The sequence below is a fragment of the Microcaecilia unicolor genome, chromosome 1 (genome assembly GCF_901765095.1).
Source record: "Microcaecilia unicolor chromosome 1, aMicUni1.1, whole genome shotgun sequence".
NCBI lineage: Eukaryota > Metazoa > Chordata > Amphibia > Gymnophiona > Siphonopidae > Microcaecilia > Microcaecilia unicolor.
Genome location: NC_044031.1, coordinates 404,543,113 through 404,567,131, shown reverse-complemented (window position 1 = coordinate 404,567,131; position 24,019 = coordinate 404,543,113). Strand labels below are relative to the sequence as shown.

Below are 24,019 nucleotides of genomic sequence, written 5' to 3'. Positions count from 1 at the left end.
GTAATGGTGAGACTGCAGATAGAGGGGGAGAGGAGAGAGGATTATGTATGGAGATTCCCAACTTGGTTGTACCGGGACAATCAATTCTTGTCTCATTTGCTGAAATGCTGGAAGGATTTTAACACTGATAATGAGAATCATAGGGATGACCCAGTGCTCTATTGGGAGGCAGCTAAAGCTGTACTTAGGGGGGAGATCATAGCTTATACAAGTTTCAAAAGAAAAGCGAGAAAACAAGAACTTCTTAGATTGGAGAAGAGAGTGACTAAACTAAGGAGACAATATAGTATAGACCACTCGCAGAGACTAAGGGTGCTGTTATTAGAGGCGCAGCAGAGTCTCAATGAATTGCTGCATCGCACGGTCCGGAGGTCTATGGCCTATTATAAATACCATCTTTACAAGTTTGCTAATAAAGGAGGGGGTTTTTTGGCGCGGGTCATGGGTAGGAAAGCAGGTTATCAGAAGATACTTACATTAAAAGACAGCCGAGGACTACTCGCAAATAAGGATAGTGAAATTTTGGGAATCTTTAAAGAGTTTTTTGCCAAACTATATAAATCAAAGGAAGATCTGGTCACGCCTAGTGCGGCTTATCTGGCTAGTGTCGAGTTACCCCAAGTAGATGCTGAAGAACTGAGGGTGCTGAATGCAGACATCACGGTAGATGAGGTGATGTGGGTAATTAAACAGAGTTCCTTAGGGAAGGCACCAGGTCCTGATGGACTGAGGAATGAGTTCTACACGTTATTGCAGACAGAAATTGGCCCGATATTGACCGAGGTCTTTAACATAACAGTTCAACGGGAATCAATGCCATTGTATATGAATCAGGCCCATATAACGGTATTGTTAAAACCAGGTAAATCAGCTCAATACCCAGAATCTTACCGGCCCATTTCACTCTTAAATTCAGAGGCAAAATTTTTGGCCAAACTGTTAGCTAATAGGTTGGCTAGATACCTTCCCTCTTTGGTAGAAGACCCACAAGTGGGATTTGTAAGGGGCAGGAAAATAGCAAAGAATATGAGGAGGATAACCTTAGCGTTGGAAAAAACGCGGAGGGAAGGATTACCAACAATGTTAATTAGTTTTGATGCCGAAAAGGCATTTGATAGGGTGGATTGGGGATTTCTCTTTGAAACACTTAAAGCTTATGGCATAGGCGGATTCTTCCTGCAAGCGGTTAAAACTCTGTATACCGATCCCAAGGCGAGACTCCTGGTAAATGGTGGGGTCTCGGATTGGTTTCCTATCGGTAGAGGGACGCGCCAGGGATGCCCTCTATCACCACTTCTCTTCGTCTTAACACTTGACCCACTGATACGAGAGATAAGTAATAACATAGATATAACGGGAGTCCATATTCAAGATAGGGAATTTAAATTAGCAGCATTTGCGGACGACCTGTTAGTTTTATTAACGAACCCTATGACTTCTCTGGGACCCCTTATGGAAAGTATAAAGGAATACGGGGATTTTTCCGGATTTCAATTAAATTTGATGAAATCGGAGGCATTGGCGAGTCGGGAGGTTAAAAGGGAGGCCTGGGTACAGTTTCCATTACGGTGGGCGACAGGGTCATTCAGATACCTGGGCATTCAATTAACATTGGATCCCATGCAGCTTTATGCTGCTAATATTCCCCAGTTACTACGAAATACGAAGGAGCAGTTGGCTAAATGGAGCTCCCTACCACTGTCACTTTTTGGTAGGATTCACTTATATCGAATGCTGGTGTTCCCAAAATGGTTATATACATTGCAAGTATTACCATTGTGGCTGTGGAAAAAAGATTTGAGGGCGCACCAGAGGCAGGTAGCTAGATTCTGTTGGGCGGGAAAGAAGGCAAAGCTCAAATGGGACTTCATTAAGGGAACTCAGGGGAATGGAGGATTAGGAATGCCTGACATGCGAATATATAATCAAGCATGTCTCCTAAGACATTTAAGAGATTGGATTATGGGAACGGGAACGTATACAGATCTACAGTTAGAAAATCAGTATTTTAGTCCTTGGCACCTTAATTACTTACTACACGCAAAAACTGGAAATCTCCCACGGCAGGTCAAACACAGCCTACTTCTACAACCATTACGATATTTGTGGAAAGAGATGACAAAGCTCTGGGGGCATAGCTCAGAGAGTAGTGTGATGCTACCCATTGTAGGTAATGTGGAGTTCTCACCTGGGCGGGAAAGTAAAATTTTCAGAAATTTTGGGAAACAGTGAGTGATACTTTTGGGGAACTTCTTATTAAAAGATGGGACGATAATGTCTTATTCTGAGTTTGAAAAACAGTATGCGGGGGGACTGTTAGCACAATTAGCTTATCGTCAACTTTCTCATTATGTACGTAGTCTTCCCATGGTAAGCCTCCTACCAGGATTTGAGAAGGAAATCCAGGACTTCCTGACTGGGGATGCAGCAGGACAGATATCAGTGTCCTGGTTTCATAAAGCATTGGTGGGGAAACAACCCAAAAGAGATGTTAAACTGGTTGCTGAAAGATGGAGTCAGGAGGTGGGAAGCCGAATAGCTGAGGGGAAGATTTTAGCAACGCTCCAGGGAGGTATGAGGGTGGTGCACAGTGCCGAATTACAGGAATGCCACTTTCGCACGGTCCATAGGGCATATTTCTCGGTGAAACAGGCCTGGTATGCAGGTGTGGTGGAAACAAGTGAGTGTCCTAAATGTGCGGAAGTGGGTGCCTCCTTTTATCATGGTATATGGCAATGTAGAGAGATACAAGGGTTCTGGTCAGCCCTCTCCCGATTTGCAAGCTGGGTTCTAGGGAGTCAAGTGGTTCTGTCCTTTGAGGGGACGATACTGAGTTCTATAATGGCATGGAATAAGGGAACGTGCGAAGAAAAGATATTTCTTTGCAAGCTGTGTATTCTGGGGAAGAAATGTATTCTTAATTGTTGGACTGCAGATAAGGGACCTTCGTTTTGGTATTGGAGAAATAAGTTACACGAGCTCATGTTATGGGAAATGCAAGATGCCCGCAACTTGCCAAAGAGGCGGCTGCGATTTATAAAAATCTGGAAGGCGTATATAAACAAAATATCCCCACGAGCACGGAGCCAAGTCCTGAATACTTTAGGTTAGCTGGAGTGTTTGGAACGAGTGTGGAAAGACGCATGAAGTTAAATTGTCAAGTAAGACATCACTGTTCAGTGGTAGAGTACATGAGGAGGGGGGGAGGGGGGGAAGATACTAAAATGTTATGGGGATCTCTGCTGCTATGGATATGTTGATGAAGGTCTTAACATTAGACGAAGTGTGCTAGAAATGATATAGATACATAATACCTGGGACCTTCAATAATTGTACTGGGATGGGGGAAGGGGGGGAAGAGGGGAGGGATTCTAAGGGAAGGGGGGAGGGGGGTAGGATTGGGAACTGTTATAGTGAGTAAAACAGTTATAGCATAAAAGTGTTATGATCTAACGTGTTATTTGGAAGTTAACTGTGTTAGTTTGCATTGTGATTACATGTGTATAATTCGTGTGACTGTATAAGGATGAATAGATAGGGGTGGGGAGGTAAAGGTTATAAAATGATGACTGTCTATACGAGTACAATTTCCCTAATGTATGAAGCGATACGGAGAGGAAAGTATGTTTACTTTTGACAGTTTGTTTGTATTGACCTGTCATCAATAAAAATTGTTATTACTTAAAATAAAGGGAACTCACGTGTTTTTGTAGTCCTTTAAGACCCTGTTAGTATAAAAGGTAGCAGCATCATTCATCTCCTTGACATAAGGACCTGGTTTAGGGGACTAAGAGAAGAGCACCATCACCCAAGGACAGTGAGTAAAGAAAAGTTAAACAAAAGAGAAAACACCACCAAAGAACGAGACAGTGAACTATACAGAGCATACCCATCAAAGGTTTTAAATGGCAAAGAGTGGAAATGTTAGGGCAGTGCTATAAGACGAAGACAGGTTTAAAGTGATATATTTTCAAGTATTCAACTCACCACTGTTATCCAGCCAAGAGCAGGGATACTTTCACTGATGGCCGAGAGATGATTGAATAACTGGCTTCCTCGGTTCTTCTCCCTGAAGGTCTGAACTTCCTGAATCTTGTCCGATATTGGTTTCAGAAGAATGGCCAGGTCAGTCTGTGGAAGTGAAACATGGGGCCCTCTGTTAATTAATTTCAGGAGAATGAATCAAAATGTATTGATTATCTATATGATAGACCAATTGGAGCCATCAATAACATTTATTCATTCTTACATATTTGCACCTGTATATATTAATATGAATAGAATAGAATGAAAGCCGGCTAGAAATTAGACATTTATCAAAATAGAGAGTAATTTTATAAAGCATTTTGAAGGCCCATGGTAGAAGCTTATTCTATAAAGGAACATAGGTGCCTACTTTCCTTTATAGAATACCAGCATAAGTACTTAAATATGTGCCTAACAGTGAGTAGCAAGCACTTACACCAGCCACAGAGCCTAAACATCAGAGATACATATGCAACTTATAGTATTCTAGTGGTTCCCAAACCTGTCCTGGGGGAACCCCAGCCACTCAGGTTTTTAGGATATCCACAATGAATATTCATGAGTTAAATTTGCATGCAATGGAGGTAGTGCATGCAAATCTAACTCGGGAATATTCATTGTGGATATCCTGAAAACCTGAGTGGCTGGGGTTCCCCTAGGACAAGTTAAAGATGCCCATAGGAATGCATGGGCGTCTCTAACGTTTAGCGCATGCCCAATTTTAGCATGCGCTAAAAACTTGAGCGTGCCTTAGTAAAAGGGGGTCATAGAGAGGAATACTGGATGAAACTGAAAGAAGCCAAGAGAGAGATACGTCTGGCGAAAGCGCAAGAACAATGGCTAGAAATGTAAGGAGGGGCGACAAAAATTTCTTCAGGTATATTTGTGAAAGGAGGAAGACTAAAAATGGAATTGCGGAAAATGATGAAGAAAAAGCAAATGTGCTAAACAAATACTTCTGTTCTGTTTTCATGGAAGAAAATTCTGCAGAAGGGCCACGATTGACTGGCAAAAGTACATATCAGAATGGAGCAGATATAGCTGGATGGATGGAAAACAGTGTTTATGAATAACTTGAAAATCTAAAGGTGGACAAAGCCATGGGACTGGACGGGATCCATCCCAGGATATTGAGGTCCTCTTAAAGATGTTTAATAAATCCTTGAAGCGGATGTAGTCCTTCTTCAGAAAAGTGGTGACAGAGAAGAAGCTGGAAACTACAGGTCGGTAAGCCTCACTTCAGTTATTGGAAAAGTAATGGAAGGATGCTGAAGGAAAGGATAGTGAATTTCCTGCAATCCAATAAGTTGCAAGATCCGAGACAACATGAATTTACCAAAGGTAAATTGTGCCAAAAGAATCTCAGTGAATTCTTTGACTGGGTGACCAGAGAATTGAATCAAGGACGTGCGATAGATGTAATCTACTTAGATTTCAGCAAAGCCTTTGACACGGTTCATCACAGGAGGCTCTTAAATAAACCTGACAGGCTGAAGATAGGCCCCAACGTGGTGAACTGGATTAGGAACTGGTTGAAGGACAGATGCCAGAGGGTGATGGTTAATGGAATTCACTCGGAGGAGGGAAAGGTGAGTAGTGGAGTGCCTCAAGGATCGGTGCTGGGGCCGATTCTGTTCAATATATTTGTGAGTGACATTGCTGAAAGGTTAGAAGGTAAAGTTTGCCTTTACATGGATGATACCAAGGTTTGTAACAGAGTGGACACCCCGGAGGGAGTGGAAAACATGAAAAAGACCTGCAGAAGCTAGAAGAATGGTCTAATGTTTGGCAATTAAAATTCAATGCAAACAAATGCAAAGTGATGCACTTAAGGAGTAGAAATCCACGGGAGATGTATGAGTTAGGTAGTGAGAGTCTTATATGCACAGACATGGAGAGGGATCTTGGGGTGATAGTATCTGAGGATCTGAAGGCGACAAAACAGTGCGACAAGGCGGTGGCCTAGCCAGAAGGTTGCTAGGCTGTATAAAGAGAGGTGTAACCAGCAGAAGAAAGGAAGTGTTGATGCCCCTTTACAAGTCATTAGTGAGGCCCCATCTGGAGTATTGTGTTCAGTTTTGGAGGTCGTATCTTGCTAAGGATGTAAAAAGAGTTGAAGTGGTGCAAAGAAAAGCTACAAAAATGGTATGAAATTTGTGTTACAAGATGTACGAGGAGAGACTTGTTGACCTGAACATGTATACCCTGGAGGAAAGGAGAAACAGGGGTGATATGATAAAGATGTTCAAATATTTGAAAGGTATTAATCTGCAAACAAAACCTTTTCTGGAGACGGGAAGGCAGTAGAACTAGAGGACATGAATTGAGGTTGAAGGGGGGCAGACTCAGGAAAAATGTCAGGAAGTATTTTTTCACGGACAGAGTGGTGGATACTTGGAACTCCCTCCCGCGGGAGGTGGTGGAGATGAAAATGGTAACGGAATTCAAAAATGCGTAGGATAAACACAAAGGAATCCTGTTCAGAAGGAATGGATCCAGAGAAGCTAAGCGGAGATTGGATGGCAACACTGGTAATTGGGAAGCAAAGCTAGTGCTGGGCAGACTTCTATGGTCTATGCCCTGAAAATGGAAAGGCCAAATCAAGGTCAGGTATACATTTAAAGTAGCACATATGAGTTTATCTTGTTGGGCAGACTGAATGGACTGTACAGGGCTTTCTCTGCCGTCATCTACTATGTTACTATCAGGCTTATTTTCGATAGGGCACCCATCTTTCGACGCAAATTGGGAGATGGGCGTCCTTCTCTCAGGGTCGCCCAAATCGGCATAATTGAAAGCCGATGTTGGGCATCCCCAACTGCTTCCCATCGTGGGGACGACCAAAGTTCCTAGGGGCGTGTTGGAGGCGTAGCGAAGGCCGGACTGGGGTGTGCCTAACACATGGGTGTTCTCAAGCGATAATGGAAAAAAGAAGGGCGTCCCTGACGAGCACTTGGCCGACTTTACTTGGTCCATTTTTTGTTATGACCAAGTCTCAAAAAGGTGCCTGAACTGACCAGATGACCACCGGAGGGAATCGGGGATGACCTCCCCTGACTCCCCCATTGGTGACTAACCCCATCCCACCCTGAAAAAAACTTTAAAAACTTTTTTTGCCAGACTCAAATATCATACTTAGGTCCATCGCAGCAGTATGCAGGTCCCTGGTAGGGGAGGTGTGTGTGTGTCAGCGGAGGCATAACGAAGGCGTGGACTTCCTTCTTTCAAACATTTTGGACGTCCTGAACTGCCCCCCCCCACAGGGACAGCCAAATTTCAAGGGAGTGGAGTGGATGAGTGTCCTAATGGTTAGAGCACTGGTCTTGAAATCCAGAGGTGGCCGGTTCAAATCCCACTGCTGCTACTTGTGATTCAAAATCCAAATAAATAAATAAAGGGGGTGTCGGAGGCATAGCAAAGGCATGGACATCCTTCTCACAGAAACATCCACATTTTGGACATCCTCAACTGCCCGTCGCAGGGACAGAGGCATAGCGAAGGCACCCATACTCAAAAAAAATAAAAAGATGTCCCTGACAAGCACTTGGACGTTTTCACCTGGACTTGTGTTTTTTCAAGGTTGTAGACGGCTATTATACACACAGCTTGTCTGCATGTATGAAGCCGTCTCTGGCATGCACAGAGAACCATCTGCACTGGCTTCCCCTCCTTAGGAAGGAAATCGTGTGCAAATGAGCTAACAGCGAGCAGCTCATTTGCATGCGATTTCCTTCATGCATGCCTGTTCCTTTCTGAATTGCTAAGGGATCGGTAAGGGAAGGGCTTTTTCCGTTCAGTTAGTGCATCAGTTAGTCCACTGCAGTGCCCGCTAGGGTGCCCGGTTGGTGTCCTGGCATGTCAGGGGGATCAGTGCACTATGAATGCTGGCTCCTCCCACGACCAAATGAGTTGGATTTGGTCGTTTTTGAGATGGGCATCCTTAGTTTCCATTATCGCTGAAAACCGGGGACGACCATCTCTAAGGTCGACCTAAATGTTGAGATTTGGGCATCCCCAACCGTATTATCTTAAAAAAAGATGGACGCCCATCTTGTTTTGATAATACGAGTTTCCTCGCCCCTTTGTGGGGACGTCCTGCAAGAACGCCCTTAGGAAAACTTGGGCGCCCCGTTCGATTATGCCCCTCCACGTAGGTCTATTCGAGAAGCATGCAGGTCCCTGGAGTAGTGTAGTGGTCAGTGCAGTGCTATTTGAATATATTTACTGCTGTAATTACCTGCTTGACTTATTCTTGCTGTACTTGAGTGAATTCCTTCAAAAAGCAGTAAATAAATCCTAATAAATAAATAAATAAATGTATGTATGTATGTAGGGCCATGCTTTACTTACATGTTAGCCTCTAGCTAAGTTGTATAAGTTAAAGACCTGTTTAATTTTCTTGTTGTAACCCGATTCCTCAGGATATGTGACCATGGTCTTTGCTTAATATGGGCTACTTGTGGATTCTTTTTAGCTGTTTCTTTTTGATTTGTATTAGATCCACAACTATTCCTGTTCAAAGTATTGCTTTCATGTATAAAACTGAAAGTGAAAAAAATTGAACAAAACTTTGTTTTGTATTCTTGTCTGATCATTTTACTCTTCATAAGAACATAAAAACATAAGAATTGCCATACTGGGTTAAACCAATGGTCCATGTAGCCCAGAATACTGCTTCCAACTGTGGCCAATCCAGGTCACAAGTATCTGGCAGAAACCCAATTAATAGCAACACTCCATGCTACCAATCCCGGGGCAAGCAGTGGTTCCCTCCATGTCCATCTCAATAACAGATTATGGACTTTTCCTCCAGGAACTTGTCCAAACATTTTTAAAACCAAGATACGCTAACTGCTGTTACCACATCCTCCTGCAACAAGTTCCAGAGCTTAACTATTCTTTGAGTGAAAAAATATTTCCATGTAATTTCACTGAATGTCCCTGGTCTTTGTGCTTTTTGAAAGAGTGAAAAATCGATTCACTTTACGCTTTCCACACCACTCAGGATTTTATAGACCTCAATCATATCTCCCCTCAGCCGTCTCTTTTCCAAGCTGAAGAGCCCTAACCTCTTTAGCCTTTCCTCATATAGGAGGAGCTCCATCCCCCTTTTTCATTTTGGTTGCTCTCTTTTTAACCTTTTCTAATTCCGCTATATTGTTTATGAGATACAGCTACCAGAACTGAATGCAACACTCAAGGTGAGGTTGAACCATGGATCAATACAGAGGCATTATAATATTCTTGATCTTATTGTGCACCCACTTCCTAATAATTCCTAGCATCCTGTTTGCTTTTTTGGCCACCACCACACAATGGGCTGAAGATTTCAGCATATTGTCTACAATAACACCCAGATCTTTTTCTGGAGTGAGGACTCCTAAGGTGGATCCTAGCATTCCAAGACTGAGCCAGAGCTTCAAAGTGGAAATCTGGCACCAGAGTAAAAAGAACTGCTTATAGTGCCCCAACCTAGGAGGCCAAACCTCAAAATATTGTAAGCAATTCTGAATCTTTACAGCCACAGCCTTAACCAGGTGTTCCAAGGGTAAAGCACTCAGACAATACTGCAGCTGCAAATAAGAAAAATATCCACTATTGAAAGACTGTACAGGGATTGAAGTTCCCCAGAAGTCATGATGCGAGCCTCATCAGTTAACATAGCTCTCACCTGTTGCATACCCCTAGTATGGCAGCATGGCACCCCTAGAAAATTTTATTGTCAGTCACAAAGTCCAAATTACCCACTAAAGGGAGAAAAGGAGACACCTCAATATTAACTCCGACCCTCCTACAAAGCTTTTGCTAGACATGTCTCATATATGTCCAAATAACATGAATGCGATGGACTGGATGTAACCTAGATGTCCTGGCAGGCAGCAAATATAAGTATGAAATAGGAGACAAAACGTTCTCCTCTAATAAAACAAGAGTGCCAAACTCAGTCCCCAAACATCAGTCCCAAACCAGTCTCAGCCCCACCACTAAGTTATACGTACCAACATCAAACAGCCCAAAGCCACCCTTCTCCCTGGGGAGGGTCAGAACCCGCAGAGGCAGTTGAGACTTTTTCCCACCCCAGAGGAATCCTCTAAGTGCCTTCTGTAGCTTGGCTATATCGCGTAGCTGGAACCACACTGGCAGTGTCTGAAGAAGATACAACCACCGAGGGACAATTAGCATGTTATATAAAAAGATACATCCTGATAAAGGTAAAGGAAGAGCCCCCCCACAAGCGCAGACAGTCTATGGATCTCTTCAGCAAGAGAGAACCATTAGTGTCATAAAGTTTAGTAAGATCTGAGGGAATATAAGCCCCTAGATACTTAACCAAGCCTGGGGCCTCTTTTAGGGGAAAGGATAGCCGATGATCTGAAATCTGTAAACGCAAGGGTAAAGACTCAGATTTCGACAAATTAAACTTCAAACCTGACAAAACGCCATATGAATGAAAAGTATGTAACACCTCAGGTTTCTCAGGTTGTGTTAAGAATGAGCATCATATCGTCTGCAAACACCATACAGCTTGGACTCCTTTTCTTTTTGGACTTCATTTTTCTTTGCTGCTAAGTTTACAGGGATAACGCCTCTCCAAAACTGGTTTACTGGATTTTGGTTTATCTGCAAGACAGTAGCCCAGCCAGTAGCATAGGCGCATAAATGACAGAATCATGCTGTTCTGTAAGTATGTGCCAATCTTCAATGGTATGTATTTTGTGGGTGGGTGTTCACATGGGTGAAGTTTTGGTGGAGCATGGGCAGGGCACACAATTCTGAACGTAAATTATAGAATACTATGATTTATTCATATACTTTCCCAATCTAGGCATAAGCTTTTACAGCAGCTCTACGACTGGCATAAGTGCTCACACATAAAAACATGCATGTGTATTTGGTTATGCTAGACATTCTATAGGTGCCTTCTTAATAGGGGTGCCAGGAGATCTCAGATCAGCTCCCTATTTGGTGTAACCTACAGTTCTTACCTGGGCAGGATAATGCTAGTTTTCAGCGGTGGCAGGTATGGGGTGTTTTCTTGGTGCAGCATGTTCTGAATGACGAGGGTTGGTTGCTTTCCTGGGAGGTTTTGCAGGCATGAAAGGCTGTTGAACCTCGAGATTTACAGGCATATCTCCAATTACAGCATTATATTAGGTCTTTAGATTCGTCTGCGTTACATCCGTCATTGGGGGAATCATCCTTGGGCCTTTTTTGATAAATTTAGCAATGGGGGTTTGATAGTTTCTGCATTACATAAAGCACTACAATTGCTTTCCCCAGCCCGGCGCTATAGTGATCTTATCTCTAAATGGAGCCGGGATTTAGGCATCTCGGCTGCTTCCTTGGATTTGCGGGCGCTTATTAGGCGAGTCCCGGAAGTCTCTGTGAGCGCTGAGATACAGGAGTGTCAGTTTTGCACGTTGCATAGGGTATATTGTACGCAGGAGCAAGTATTCAAGGCGGGTGGTGTGGAATCTCCGATTTGTCAGAAATGCCGCCAGGAGGATAATTCTTCCATGCTATGTGGAGTTGTCCAAAGATAAAACAGTTTTGGAAAGCTGTATTAAATTATCTTGAGAGACTGATGGTTTCTGATAGATAAGTATGAGGCTTTTCATTCTTCAATGTCGCTTTCGGCACCTAACCACTACACCTCTACTCAGGAAGTTTAGACTGCCCCAACTTGACATTTCGTCCTTTAGATTGTAAGCTCCTTTGAGCAGGGACCGTCCTTCTTTGTTAATTTGTACAGCGCTGCGTAACCCTAGTAGCGCTCTAGAAATGTTAAGTAGTAGTAGTAGGCTTTTCATTTTTCCAGTCATACACAGGTGCTGCTTGTTCGAAAGGCGGGAGCAATCGGCAAGCGGGTTATTTTGGGTGCGTGGGTTGGAGAAGAGGCACCTTTTTGGGCCTGGAGGAATCGTATGCAGTTTAATGTTGTTGGAACAGAGATCTGCTAAGTGCTCACCTAAGTGAAGGAAGTTATTTTTTGAAGTATGGAGGGGATACATCAAGTCCCCTGTCACATGCCAGGAGTTTGATTTTAAACTCCTTTTGATGTGCTGATATCAAGAGTACAAGGAGGCACCACTGTGTTCCTAAGACCTCAGATGGTGCATACCTTAGGCTTGTGTCTGTTTTTTTTTTTTGGGGGGGGGGGGAGAGGGATTGGGGGGGGGGTTGGGATGAGCTCACAAAAAATCGTTATTGATGAGTTTGTTTTCGGATAGCTTTATTCTGTGTATAAGCAGGATTTTGTTCATGCTTTGTTATTATACCTTGACTGTGATGTTGTATTTGAAAATCATCAATAATAAAAATTGTTGAATCATAAAACACAAACAACCAAACCAGGGGTTCTTCAGATTGGTGCTACTTTTTACTTATGCTATTCGTGTAAATGTGTAGTCCGTTGCCAATTAGTTAAATATGTGTTTTTTGAGCCTTCTCATCTTACTGACTTTTTAGTAGCCAAAAGACTTGTGGGGGCTAGTTAATATCATCATTATTATTTGCTCTAAAACATATTAAGGTATTCCATAATCTGTCAGATTTATTTTCTTTATATAGTTACAGTATTTTTTCCCCATAAAATATTTCCACTTATGAAGTCTAGGATCCGTAAATAGTGGACTTGAGTTTAGCTATCTAATATTTTTATTTTACTTTTGTATAGAATTTCCTATTTTGAATTATTGGATAGCTTTACTTTTCTGTACAAGTATTACTTGGTTGTAAGATTTGAAAAGAATAAAGTAATACAACCCCCCCCCCACACACACAATCATCAACCAACCCCCCCCCCACCACATTCCCATACATACCCACTCACCAAACCACTACCAACCCCTCAATAACCCCCCCCCCCACTTCCCCAACCTCCCCCAAACCCTCACTCCCCAAACACACTCCACACACTCTCCTTCTACAGTCATCACTTCATTCATCCAGCTACAACATCCCTCCTCACCCACGATCCATATGTATATACACACACACACATCAGGCCACAGTCAGTCCAGTTCTGTCCATGTCTATCTTCTCAAAAGAGTGTTCCAGATCACAAATACAAATAGGTCCCCCCCTCCAACAAGAGTTCAGATAATAAAGCATGATCCCAGACCATGCTCAAGAAGAGGTTGACTACATCACACCATTGTGCCACCTGCACTCGAGCCTCCTCTGCATTGGTGGAAACATGATACTTCCCTTCATAAAGGACCCAAAGGGTAGCTGGGTATGCAGGGTGAAGCATTGTTTAACAGTGACCAATTTCTTACATATATCAGCAAATCTCTGCCACTGAGCCACCACATGCACGGAATAATCTTGTAAAAGTAAAATACACTGATTCTGATATTGCAGCTCCCTTTTCAGAAGATAAGTTTGTATAAGTTCCTTGACTGCAAAATTCAGGACATGGGCTATCACAACATAGGTCCTCATGTGCCCTCTGATCTTCTGCCCATGTGGTGTGCCCATTCAATGCTCACAAGACTCAAATGATCATGTTGTAGGAGCTCTCGCACCAACCATCCCTCCAGGAACCCTAATAATTCAATGCCCTTCAAAGATTCTGGAAGACCAGTGATGAAAATATTATTTTGTCTTGACCTGTTCTTCAGGTCATCCAGTTTCTCCCTGCATGCCACCACAGTGGCTCTCAGTCACATCAACTCTGTCATTGCTGTTGTAACACAGTCCTCCATCTCACTCACCTGTTTCTCAACCTCTGTTACCTGAACATTGAAATCAGTTACCGAAGTCGATATGGACTGCAAAGTAGCATTCTTAATATTGAGTCAATCCCAAAGCATCCACCACTGCGTTGGTGAGCTTTTTAAGAAGAACATCGTTCACTCCACTCTATTCTTCTAGGGCCTCCGCCATCTTGGCATCCCCAGGATTCGTGGCCTTGGTTTTGTCCTTGTCCCTCTTCGCAGACTTCCCAGACGTATCTGCTGCTCCTTGCACAGAAATGTGTCCATACACTTTTGCAGAAATAGTGCATGCGATTTAGAAAGTTTATAGATGCAGATGATCGCACAATGGATCGGAGAACAGGAAGTAAGCTTTAGAGCTCAGGAGAAATACTGTCCCCTCACTCACTGCATCATGTGACCTCTCCCATGGTGGTGTTTAAGTTGCTGTGGGTTAGGTAGAAATGAGATGCAAAATATACAAATGTATGTTTTGCATCTCATTACTATGCAAATACCTTAATGCAACTTGCGGTGATACACATTTTTTCCGTGCCTTCATGAATTCCCCCTCAGTGTGAGAAGAATCAGCCCAGGAATGCTTCACTTCTAGGATGTTGATATGTAGTAGAATCCATTGTACCTTTGACCTGCACTATATCTCCTGTGCCACTGGTTGCCACACAACTCAAAAGGTTAACCCTTTCGTCCCCACAAGGGATATGGAAGGTTAATGCTTGGCAAGGTGTTATTTTCTTCAAATGTCTCACCCTTTTTTTCTCCAAATGTATCTTGTGTGATAGTGACCAAACAGCAATCTGTTCCAAAAAGTTTCACAATTACCAAAGTTTGCTTTTGTGCTAGATGATGACTTTTGTGATAACATAATAACAGATTCCTTTCTTATTCTCACAACTTTCCCTTGCAACCCTGTACTGTAAACATCTACTTCAGTGGCAGCTAAACTTTTTATAAGCTCTTTTGCTGTGGTCTGTGGATTTTGTTTTGCAGCTCTGACCAGTTTTTGTGCAGTTCTATCAGAGATATTTTTGGGTGTTCTATATCTTGCCTTCACTTCTGCTCTTCCATGCAACTTCCATTTCTTAACAATGTTTCTGAAAGTTGAAAGTAGTAACAAAAAGCATTTACAGGTTTTTGTACTTTCCTCTGCTCTGTTAGAGTGAATTATCTTCATTGTCAAACCTCAGACAGCTGGTTGGAAGAGCTTATAGTGGCTGAAAGTACACAGAATGGTAAACACAACCCAAGAGGTTAGAATGGTCAGAGTATTTGTTCTACCATGGAATTGTCATCACTTGATTAACTGAAAGCCAAATGAGTTATCCACTTTTTCTGCTATATTAATGAAATATTTTTAATAATGGGTAATGAATAAACTGTTAAGATTGTCCAAACTTTTGTACATGCCATAATTATTTTCAAGCTCATAAAATCAGCAAAGGAACAGTAATTTTAAATTACAAACTGCAGAAAAGTGTTGTGTTTAACTCTTTAGCATTTAAAAGGTTATGCCATCTTTTGTTCACTTATTGATTCATAAACATACAATTTGACCAGGGGCACCTAAAGTTTTGAACACAATGGTATCTGTAAGATTTCCATACAGATCTGAATCACTATCTTCCATGCTCTGCATACATCTTATATTTCATAGGAAATTTCTGGACAAATTCTGCCCTGGGTAGATGCATTATAGGAGTTCATAATTTTGTTATTGTAAATTTTTTATTTACATTTTATTAATCACCTTGCTCCAAGCCCCCAAAACAAATCTGCTTGTAACCAGACCTGAAGCTTTCAAAACATGCTTCACATGAATTGATCCATAGTAGTTCTTGGTTCTCCCATATGAAGTAAGCTACACAGCCATACCAGTTCTCTTACCCAAACTTATTTGAGCCAAATAAAAAGCATGTGTACCATTGGGTGAGAGTTTGTCTATGAGCAGTTTGGAGCCTCTGGGTGCCTTTAATGGCTCCACTTCCTCCAGACATTTTTTTTCAGTTTGTGATAACTATATTTTTTTATTGACTTGTGATTATGTTCTTTTATGATTGCCGTTATTCTGGGAATCTTTTTGTTTTTACTCTACTTGCCTTTCAGAGACCAAAATAGTTTTTTTTTCTTTTGTGAAATAAGGCTCAGACAGCAGTTAGAGCTTAATGGTGCTTGGTTAAGAGATCCACCCTTCCCCTTTATATCTCCCTCCAGGGCCAGCCCAATCATTTCGTAGGACTAGGCGGTCACCTAGGGCAACAGCTTCTTGTGGGGGGGGGGGGGCAGCAAAACACAACTACAGTCAAAGCAAAACAACAGGTCATGACAGCCATCAGCACATACTTTAACCTGCATTTAATAGGATGTTCATACGATGATCATGATTGTAACATTAATTATCAAAGCCGGGGGGGGGTCATAATGCTGAAAGTTCGCCAAGGGCGCCCACTACCCTTGCACTATCTCCCTCCTAAGTTTCTACATCTGGTATACCACTCATTCATGTTTCATCGAAGCAGTTTACACAAGAAGTCCCAAGAATGTTTCAACTATACTGTCAGAACAGCTTTTCCAAGTTTTGCAGCATATTCCTTCTTATATTTAGAAATGCCTGAACCACACAGCATTTTCCTGATCTGTACCCAAATGTGACTGCAGTAGTAATCTCTGCATATAAACATGTTCATATGTTCGGCAGTGGTGTAGCCATGGGGGGAACTTGGGGGCCTGAGCCCCATTGCTTTGGGCTTGGGCCCCCTCCAGAACTGCAGCACCCTTTTACCTTTGCTGGCGGGGATGCCAAGGCCCCGCCAGCCAAATAAATACAGTGCTGTTGCTCCCCTCCTCCTCGAGCTGCTTCCTTCCTGCTTTGAGCATGGCGGGACTTCTCATGCACGCTCAGAGCATGGGCAAGAAGTCCAGGCGTATGCTCACAGCAGGAAGGAAGCAGCGTGAGGAGCAGAGGAGTGACGGCACTGTATTTATTTGTCTGGCGGGGCCTCAGCATCCACGCCAGCAAAAGGTATGGTTAGCGTGGAGGAGGGGGAAGAGAGGAATGCATTGCCCCACAGTCCACCCTTGGGCACCCCCAAAACTGTAGGGCTGACTATGCTACCGGTGTTCAGTAGCAAGATTAAAGAGAAAACAAACTATGAGAGGATAAACCTTTGTTCCATTTTTCTTTCAGATGACTAGCAGCCTGTAGCTAGAAAACACACACACAGGCATTAATATCAAGTTCTGGCTCTGTCATGTGACTGTTCCCAGCACATGAACAAATATAGAACATGACCATAAAAAGTAAGAGAATGCACTCCACTGGGTAATTTATTGCAGTAGCTGCAGGACCGGTATGCCAACAGGAATCACTCTCATGCTCCATTCACAGGCACAGCCCTATACAGAAACATTGCAGGGCTCAACACAACCACAACAGGGTCTCGAGACCAAATGTTTCTTACCTGCCTGCTGCTGGCAAACAGTCAGCATCAAGAGGCTGAGGCAGAAACTTTGGGTTAGAGCCATGTATTAACACATAATGCACAGCTTCCTAACACAAGAGCAATGCCAATGTTTTGCTCCTGAATGCAAGTCATCAAATAACATAAAAAAATCAGCCCTGTACAAAACCTTGTGCTAACATGGGAGAGTATACTGGACACATGCACACCTGAACCTGCACTAACAGCAGCTACATTTTGTGCACAAATCAGCATCTGCACATGGGTGCCTGAATGTTATTCTGCATGCAATACTGTGGTACTAAATAAATAAAGGGAAGTTGCCTGGTATGATTAAGTTAAGTGCTCCTTTCTTGTAGAAATGATATTCACAGATTGATATAAAAGGGAAAAAAAAGAAGAAAGAAAAAATAGAGGGTATGGGAAAAGGAAATGAATATTCAATTGAACCTATATTAACTATTTGAACATAATAATTAAGTATAACTGGACCTATGAAAATTGGGAGCTATTTTGGTGCTATTTGAAAATATTGGAGGCTACTGTAGTTGCTATCTGATGGTCCAATTCTTCAAAAGCAATACAGTAGATTTTGAATGCTATTTTGTCCATAAAACCTTTGCAACACTTAATGCTTATGCACAGAATAGCATTCCAGCACACGTGACTCAGGTGCAGATACAATTTTTGTGTGTGTGCAGACTCATGTCCCTCCCACTCCCCCATACCCCAGGAAATATTATTTTTGTACACCTTACTCAGGAAAACAGCGAAAATGACTCCAAAAAATGAATAGATGATGCTTCAAAAGGTCTGAGAGTTTATTGCACAACAACCAAGACTCAACACAGCTGTGTTTCGGCCAATAAGGTCTGCATTAGGAGTCTTCTGGATCGTTTGTGATTCTCAAACAGATTAGACTATATCATCCACTTAGAGAAATGTCTGTCACCAATGAAAAAACAAACAGAGCGTGCTGTACACCAAAATGATCACTCTCCTGTATACTCACAATCACTTCTCAACTTCAAACAGTAATAGCTCGGGGATTTGTTTCTTCTGTATATACATCGGCTTTCCTTTTTACACATGCTCTAGAAAAGTTGCAGATCATTATGTTCATAGTATAGGGAAGAAAAATCCTTACCAACACTACCACAGAAGTTCTTAGCTACCTTTTACGCCTGCTTACACCTGGCGTTAAAGCCCCAGTGTTGTGTTCAGCCTTTTGGTTTTCTGTAGAGAATGATGTGTGGACAAAGTTTGTCCCTATCCCCGCAAACTCTGTCCCTGTCCACAAGAGCCTCGAACAGTTGATTTTACATTTAAATCTTTTTATTACAGTATAAAAATGATCAAAAAATATTCTGAACTGTCATTTATAAAGCAAAAATAGATACCCATCTTCCCTTCCTCCTTCACTTTCACAAACATCCCTTCCCCTACATCATATGTTCAGAAATCATAGCCATTATGTATCATGCACAGTGCACAACAGGCGTCCATATTCCATATACACATACTTTGTCCGAAGTTGGCAGGAAAAGAGACCAGTAGTGATTTTTAACAAGTTGGAGGACTGGGATGGGGAAGAGGGAGTTCCAAATTTCTCTGCTGCCTTCACTTTTTCACCCAGACTTTCTCCTTCCTCCCTACACATGATCCAGCTGACCCAGGAAGAGTCAACCGGACAACAGTGGCCTCCTCCTTTGGTAGTTATTGGGCTGAGATCCACCTGTCATTTCATCTCTGCACTGCCAGCATTTTTGAAACTCATAGTCCAGAAGCCAGAACTGCATTTGATGTAACCTATTACCAATTACTGAAGTCAAGAAAGAAGTGGAATAAAAATTGGGAACATGAAAACATGATCTCCCAGATTCTGTAAAGATGTGTGTCCAAATTTCCGACTGGTGTGCAAGTTATAGAATAGTGCCAGTTGTGCACCTAAATGAAATAGTTTTTTGGTACTTAAGGGGCAATCTCTGCTAAGGAATGGTTCCGCGGAATCTTAGTGGAGATTGGGTGGCAATGCCGGTAATTGGGAAACAAAATGGGAGCTGGGCAGACTTCTACGGTCTATGACGTGATCGTGACTAAATAGATAGGGATGGGCTGGAGTGTAAATTTTAAGGGGTTTCGACATTAGCTTCAGGACGTTTAGTACAAGAACAGTGCTGGGCAGACTTCTACGGTCTCTGCCCTGAGAAAGGTAAGGACAAATCAAACTCGGGTATACAAATAAAGTATCATATATCATGTAAATGAGTTTATCTTGTTGGGCAGACTGGATGGACCGTACAGGTCTTTATCTGCTGTCATTTACTATGTTTCTATGTATTAATTGGTGCCAATTGGCACAAATTTGTGGTTATGCATGTAACTGCACTTAGGTGCTCTTCTATAAACTTACCCCCAGATTCTATATATGGCAACTAAAGTTGCGTGCACAAATTTGGCAGTACGGCCAAACTGCATGCACAACTTAATTGCTTAATATGCCAACTGATGCTGACAATTGGCTAATAACAAGCAATTATTGGCACTAATTGGCAGTGGCGTAGCCACAGGTGGGCCGGGGCACACCCACTTAGGGCTCAGGCCCATCCAACAGTAGCACATGGTAATGAAAATGCTGCTCTCCACAATACTGGCACCTTCGCATGCTCAGTTTTCAGCGCATGCCTGCTGCAGACTACCAAGCTGGAGACTGGAGAGAAGCATTTTCCCACCAGCTGAGATATTTTTTTGGTGTGGGGGTGGGGGAGAGAACATTTGGTGCCCACCCACTTCTTGCCTAGGCCCAACCAAAATCTGCTGTCTGGCTACGCCCTTAATTGGCACTAATTAGAGTTTACACAAGCAACTTTCTAAGTGTATTCTGTAAAATGGTGCACATAAATTCTAATGGGCTGATCTCATAACGAGGCATGGGAGGGGCATGGGCAGCCCATGGGCATTCCTAGAAACTACGCCCACTGTTATAAAATATGCCTGATCTGTGCCTAAGTTAGGTGGAGCCATTTATATTAGGTTTTAGTTGGAATAAACAGTAGCACCTAATTTAGTTGTAGGTCTAGGCTCTATGTGTATTCAATTAACCATACCAACGTTATAGAATGGTGATAAGCACATTTCTCTTCTGTGCCCATTTTTTCAGCACAATATATATAGCAACTAGTCCTTAGTTCCTAAATGCTATAGTTTGTAACTACAAAGATGGTGTGCACATGGGCAGCTCGGGCATGTCTTGCAGTTGTGTGCGTAAATGATAGACTATTATCACTTACGTTCACAACTTAGGTGTGACCATTAAACCAGCCTTTGACATGGCATAAGTGCTTGTGCCTAAAGTCAGACGTGCAGATGTAGACTTACGCTCTATTCCAGTGTTTCCCAAGTCCAGTCCTGGAGTACCCCTTACCAGTCAGGTTTTCAGGATATTCACAAAGAATATGCATGAAACTTGATTTGCATACACTGCCTCACCAATTTGCTTCATTTCTTTGAAGGCATGAATAAACATGTGGATAAAGGTGAGCCGGTTAATGTGGTGTATCTAAATTTTCAGAAAGCTTTTGATAAAGTTTCTCAAGAGAGACTCCTGAGAAAATTAAAGAGTCATGGGATAGGAGGCAAGGTTCTGGTGTGGATTAGGAATTGGTTATTGAACAGAAAACAGAAGCTAGGGTTAAATGGTCATTTCTCTCAATGGAGGAGGGTAAACAGTGGAGGGCCGCAGGGATCTGTACTGGGACCGGTACTATTTAACATGTTTATAAATGATATGGAAATTGGAACGAAGAGTGAGGTGATCAAATCTGCAGATGATATAAAACTATTCAAGGTTGTTAAAACACGTGTGGACTGTGAAATATTGCAGGAAGACCTTAGGAAATTGGAAGACTGGGCGTCCAAATGGCAGATGAAATTTAATGTAGACAAATGCAAAGTGATGCATATTGGAAAGAATAATCCAAATCATAGTTACCTGATGCTAGGGTCCACCTTGGGGGTCAGCGCTCAAGAAAAAGATCTGGGTGTCGTTGTAGATAATACGCTAAAATCGTCTGCTCAGTATGCGGCGGCAGCCAAAAAAGCAAATAGGATGCTAGGAATCATTAGGAAAGGGATGGTGAATAAGACCGAAAACACTATAATGCCTTTGTATCACTCTATGGTGTGTCCGCACCTTGAGTATTGCGTTCAGTTCTGGTCACCGTATTGCAAAAAAGATATAGCGGAATTAGAAAAGATTCAAAGAAGAGTGATCAAAATGAATGATAAAGGGGATGGAACTCCTCTCATATGAGGAAAGGCTAAAGAGATTAGGGCTCTTCAGATTGGAAAAGAGACGGATGAGGGGAGATGTGATTGAGGTCTACAAAAACCTGAGTGGTGTAGAACGAGTAGAAGTAAATCGATTTTTTACTCGTTCCAAAAGTACAAAGACTAGGGGACACTCCATGAAGTTACATGGAAATACTTTTAAAACAAATAGGAGAAAATATTTTTTCACTCAACGAATAGTTAAGCTCTGGAACACTTTGCTGGAGGATGTGGTAACAGAGGTTAGCGTATCTGGGTTTAAAAAAAGTTTGGACAAATTCCTGGAGGAAAAGTCCAAAGTCTGCTATTGAGGCAGACATGGGAAGCAACTGCTTGCCCTGGAATTTGTAGTATGGATTGTTGCCACGATTTGGGTTTCTGCCAGGTACTTGTGACCTGCCTTGGCCACATGGACCATTGGTCTGACCCAGTATAGTTATTCTTATGCCTCCATTATATGCAAATCTTTTTCATGCATATTGATTGTGGATATCCTGAAAACCTGTCTGGCAAAGGGTACTCCAGGACAGGAGTTGGAAAACAATGCTCTATTCTATAACAGCAACTTCGTACCCATTTGCAGTTATAGAATTGGTGTTTAGCACCCATATATTTTGTGCTTAATTTTTGACACTTTCATAAATCTACCCCTACGTGCCTATGAGGCTCATTTTCAAAGCATAGATTTACAAATTTACATAGGTTACTATGGGGCTAATTTTCAAAACAGAAAAATGTTCAAAAAGTGGCATAAATCTGCAATTGCATGTTTTTCTCACAAAAACATCCAAATTGGTATTTTCAAAACCAATTTTTAGACGTTTTTCTATGAAGTCCATCAGAAGTGTCTTCAAATCACAAGGGGGCATGTCAGGAGCGTGTTAAGGGTAGGACTAAAACTAAAATGTTTTGAACTAGACCTGTTTTTATAACGAATAAGGCACAAAAGGTGCCCTAAATGACCAGATGACCACTGGAGGGAATCAGGGACGACCTCCCTTTACTCCCCTAGTGGTCACTGACCCCCAGAGTTTCCAATTCCACCATTTTACGGTGGAATTGGGCGAGTTGTTAGCAAGACCTGCTATGAAAAAAAATGCAGAGGCAGGTTGCGATTTTTTGGGCTGCTCCGTTATTGTTGGGTGACCTGCCACCCATGGCCCCACCCCAAACAGCACTGATTGGTTCATTGGAGGAGGCAGCCTGAGCCTGTGCTGAGTGATGTCACTGGCCAAGTCACCTCACTGAGGACTCACCATATTGGCCCAATATGTTGAGCCCTCCAATAGTGAGGCGACGTGGCCAGTGACATCACTCAGTGCAGGTAGGCACGGAGAGGAGGGAGAGGGGATGCAGAACAAGGGCCGGCCAGCTGAGTAGCACACGTGGAGGACTATGGACTCGGCACACTGGTGAGCAGGCTGGGGGGGGGGGGAATGGATGGATGAAAGGACGGATGGATGGGCTGCTGGCCCCACACCATTCCTCACCCAACCTTGGGTTGCTATTTTTGTTGCTGGTTTTGGCATTGGTATGGCTGGAAAATTTTATACCACCTGGCAACCCTGCTGACCTGCTCCCACTCTCCAAAAATATGAATGATGCAATACTCAGGTCCTTTAGAACAGCATGCAGGTCGCTGGAGTAGTCTAGTGGTGGGTGCAGTGCATTGCAGACAGGTGGACCCAGGCCCATACCTCCCCCTACCTGTTACACTTGTGGTGGAAACTGTGAGCTCTCCAAAACTCACCAGAAACCCACTATACCCACATATAGATGCCCCCTTCAACCATAACGGCTATTGTAGTGGTGTACAGTTGGGGGTAGTGGATTTTGGGGGGCTCAGCAGACAAGATAAGGGAGCAACAGTGAGTTGTTGGGAGCATTTATTTATTAATTTATTCATGAAGTCCAGTGCAGTGTCCCCTAGGGTGCTCCACTGCTCTTCTGGGATGTCTGTGTAGCTATTGTGCTAAGAATGCTGGCTCCTTTTACATCCCAATGGCTTGATTTTGTGTGCTTTTCACTTGGACTTTTTTTTCGAAAATGGACCAAAAAAATAAACAAACAGAACTTAAAAACAACTAGCAAATACCCATTTTTGAAAAAAAAAAAAAAAAGTAGACATTTTTCTGTTTTGAAATGTTTTTAGCAAAACGTCCAAAGTTGGACTTAGACGTCATATTGAAAATGCCACTTTATGTAATTTTGTGAGTCTATGTGCTTTGAAAATGAGCATCTATAGCTTCTTTTCATGTGCAATTGGTAGAAATTAATTTAAAAAATTGGAGTCTTTTAGAATGGAGTTAAGATCACAGAAAATGAAGACATTTAATAGGGATGCTCACGATTACACAAATGTATGCAACAGAAAGGAAAAACCAAGGTGATGTTTTACTCTTCATTGGATTTATCAATAAGTTTAAATAGTTCACAGAGCTCTGGCCCTTTTTAGAGGGAGACAAATCCTCACATTCACAGAGA

General features: G+C 42.5%; 1 protein-coding gene across 2 annotated transcripts in view; it reads right to left on the bottom strand.

Annotated features, from left to right (window-relative positions):
• The window catches only part of CAP2 (cyclase associated actin cytoskeleton regulatory protein 2), a 198,046-nt gene that overhangs the window by 70,762 nt on the left and 103,265 nt on the right, over window positions 1-24,019 (bottom strand). For both annotated transcript variants that reach the window (XM_030211332.1, XM_030211341.1), the window contains exons 5-6: window positions 3,988-4,131; window positions 3,702-3,787 (exon numbers count right to left, since the gene is read on the bottom strand). In XM_030211332.1, the coding sequence (XP_030067192.1) occupies window positions 3,702-3,787; window positions 3,988-4,131 (230 nt within the window). The remainder of the gene's footprint in view (window positions 1-3,701; window positions 3,788-3,987; window positions 4,132-24,019) is intronic.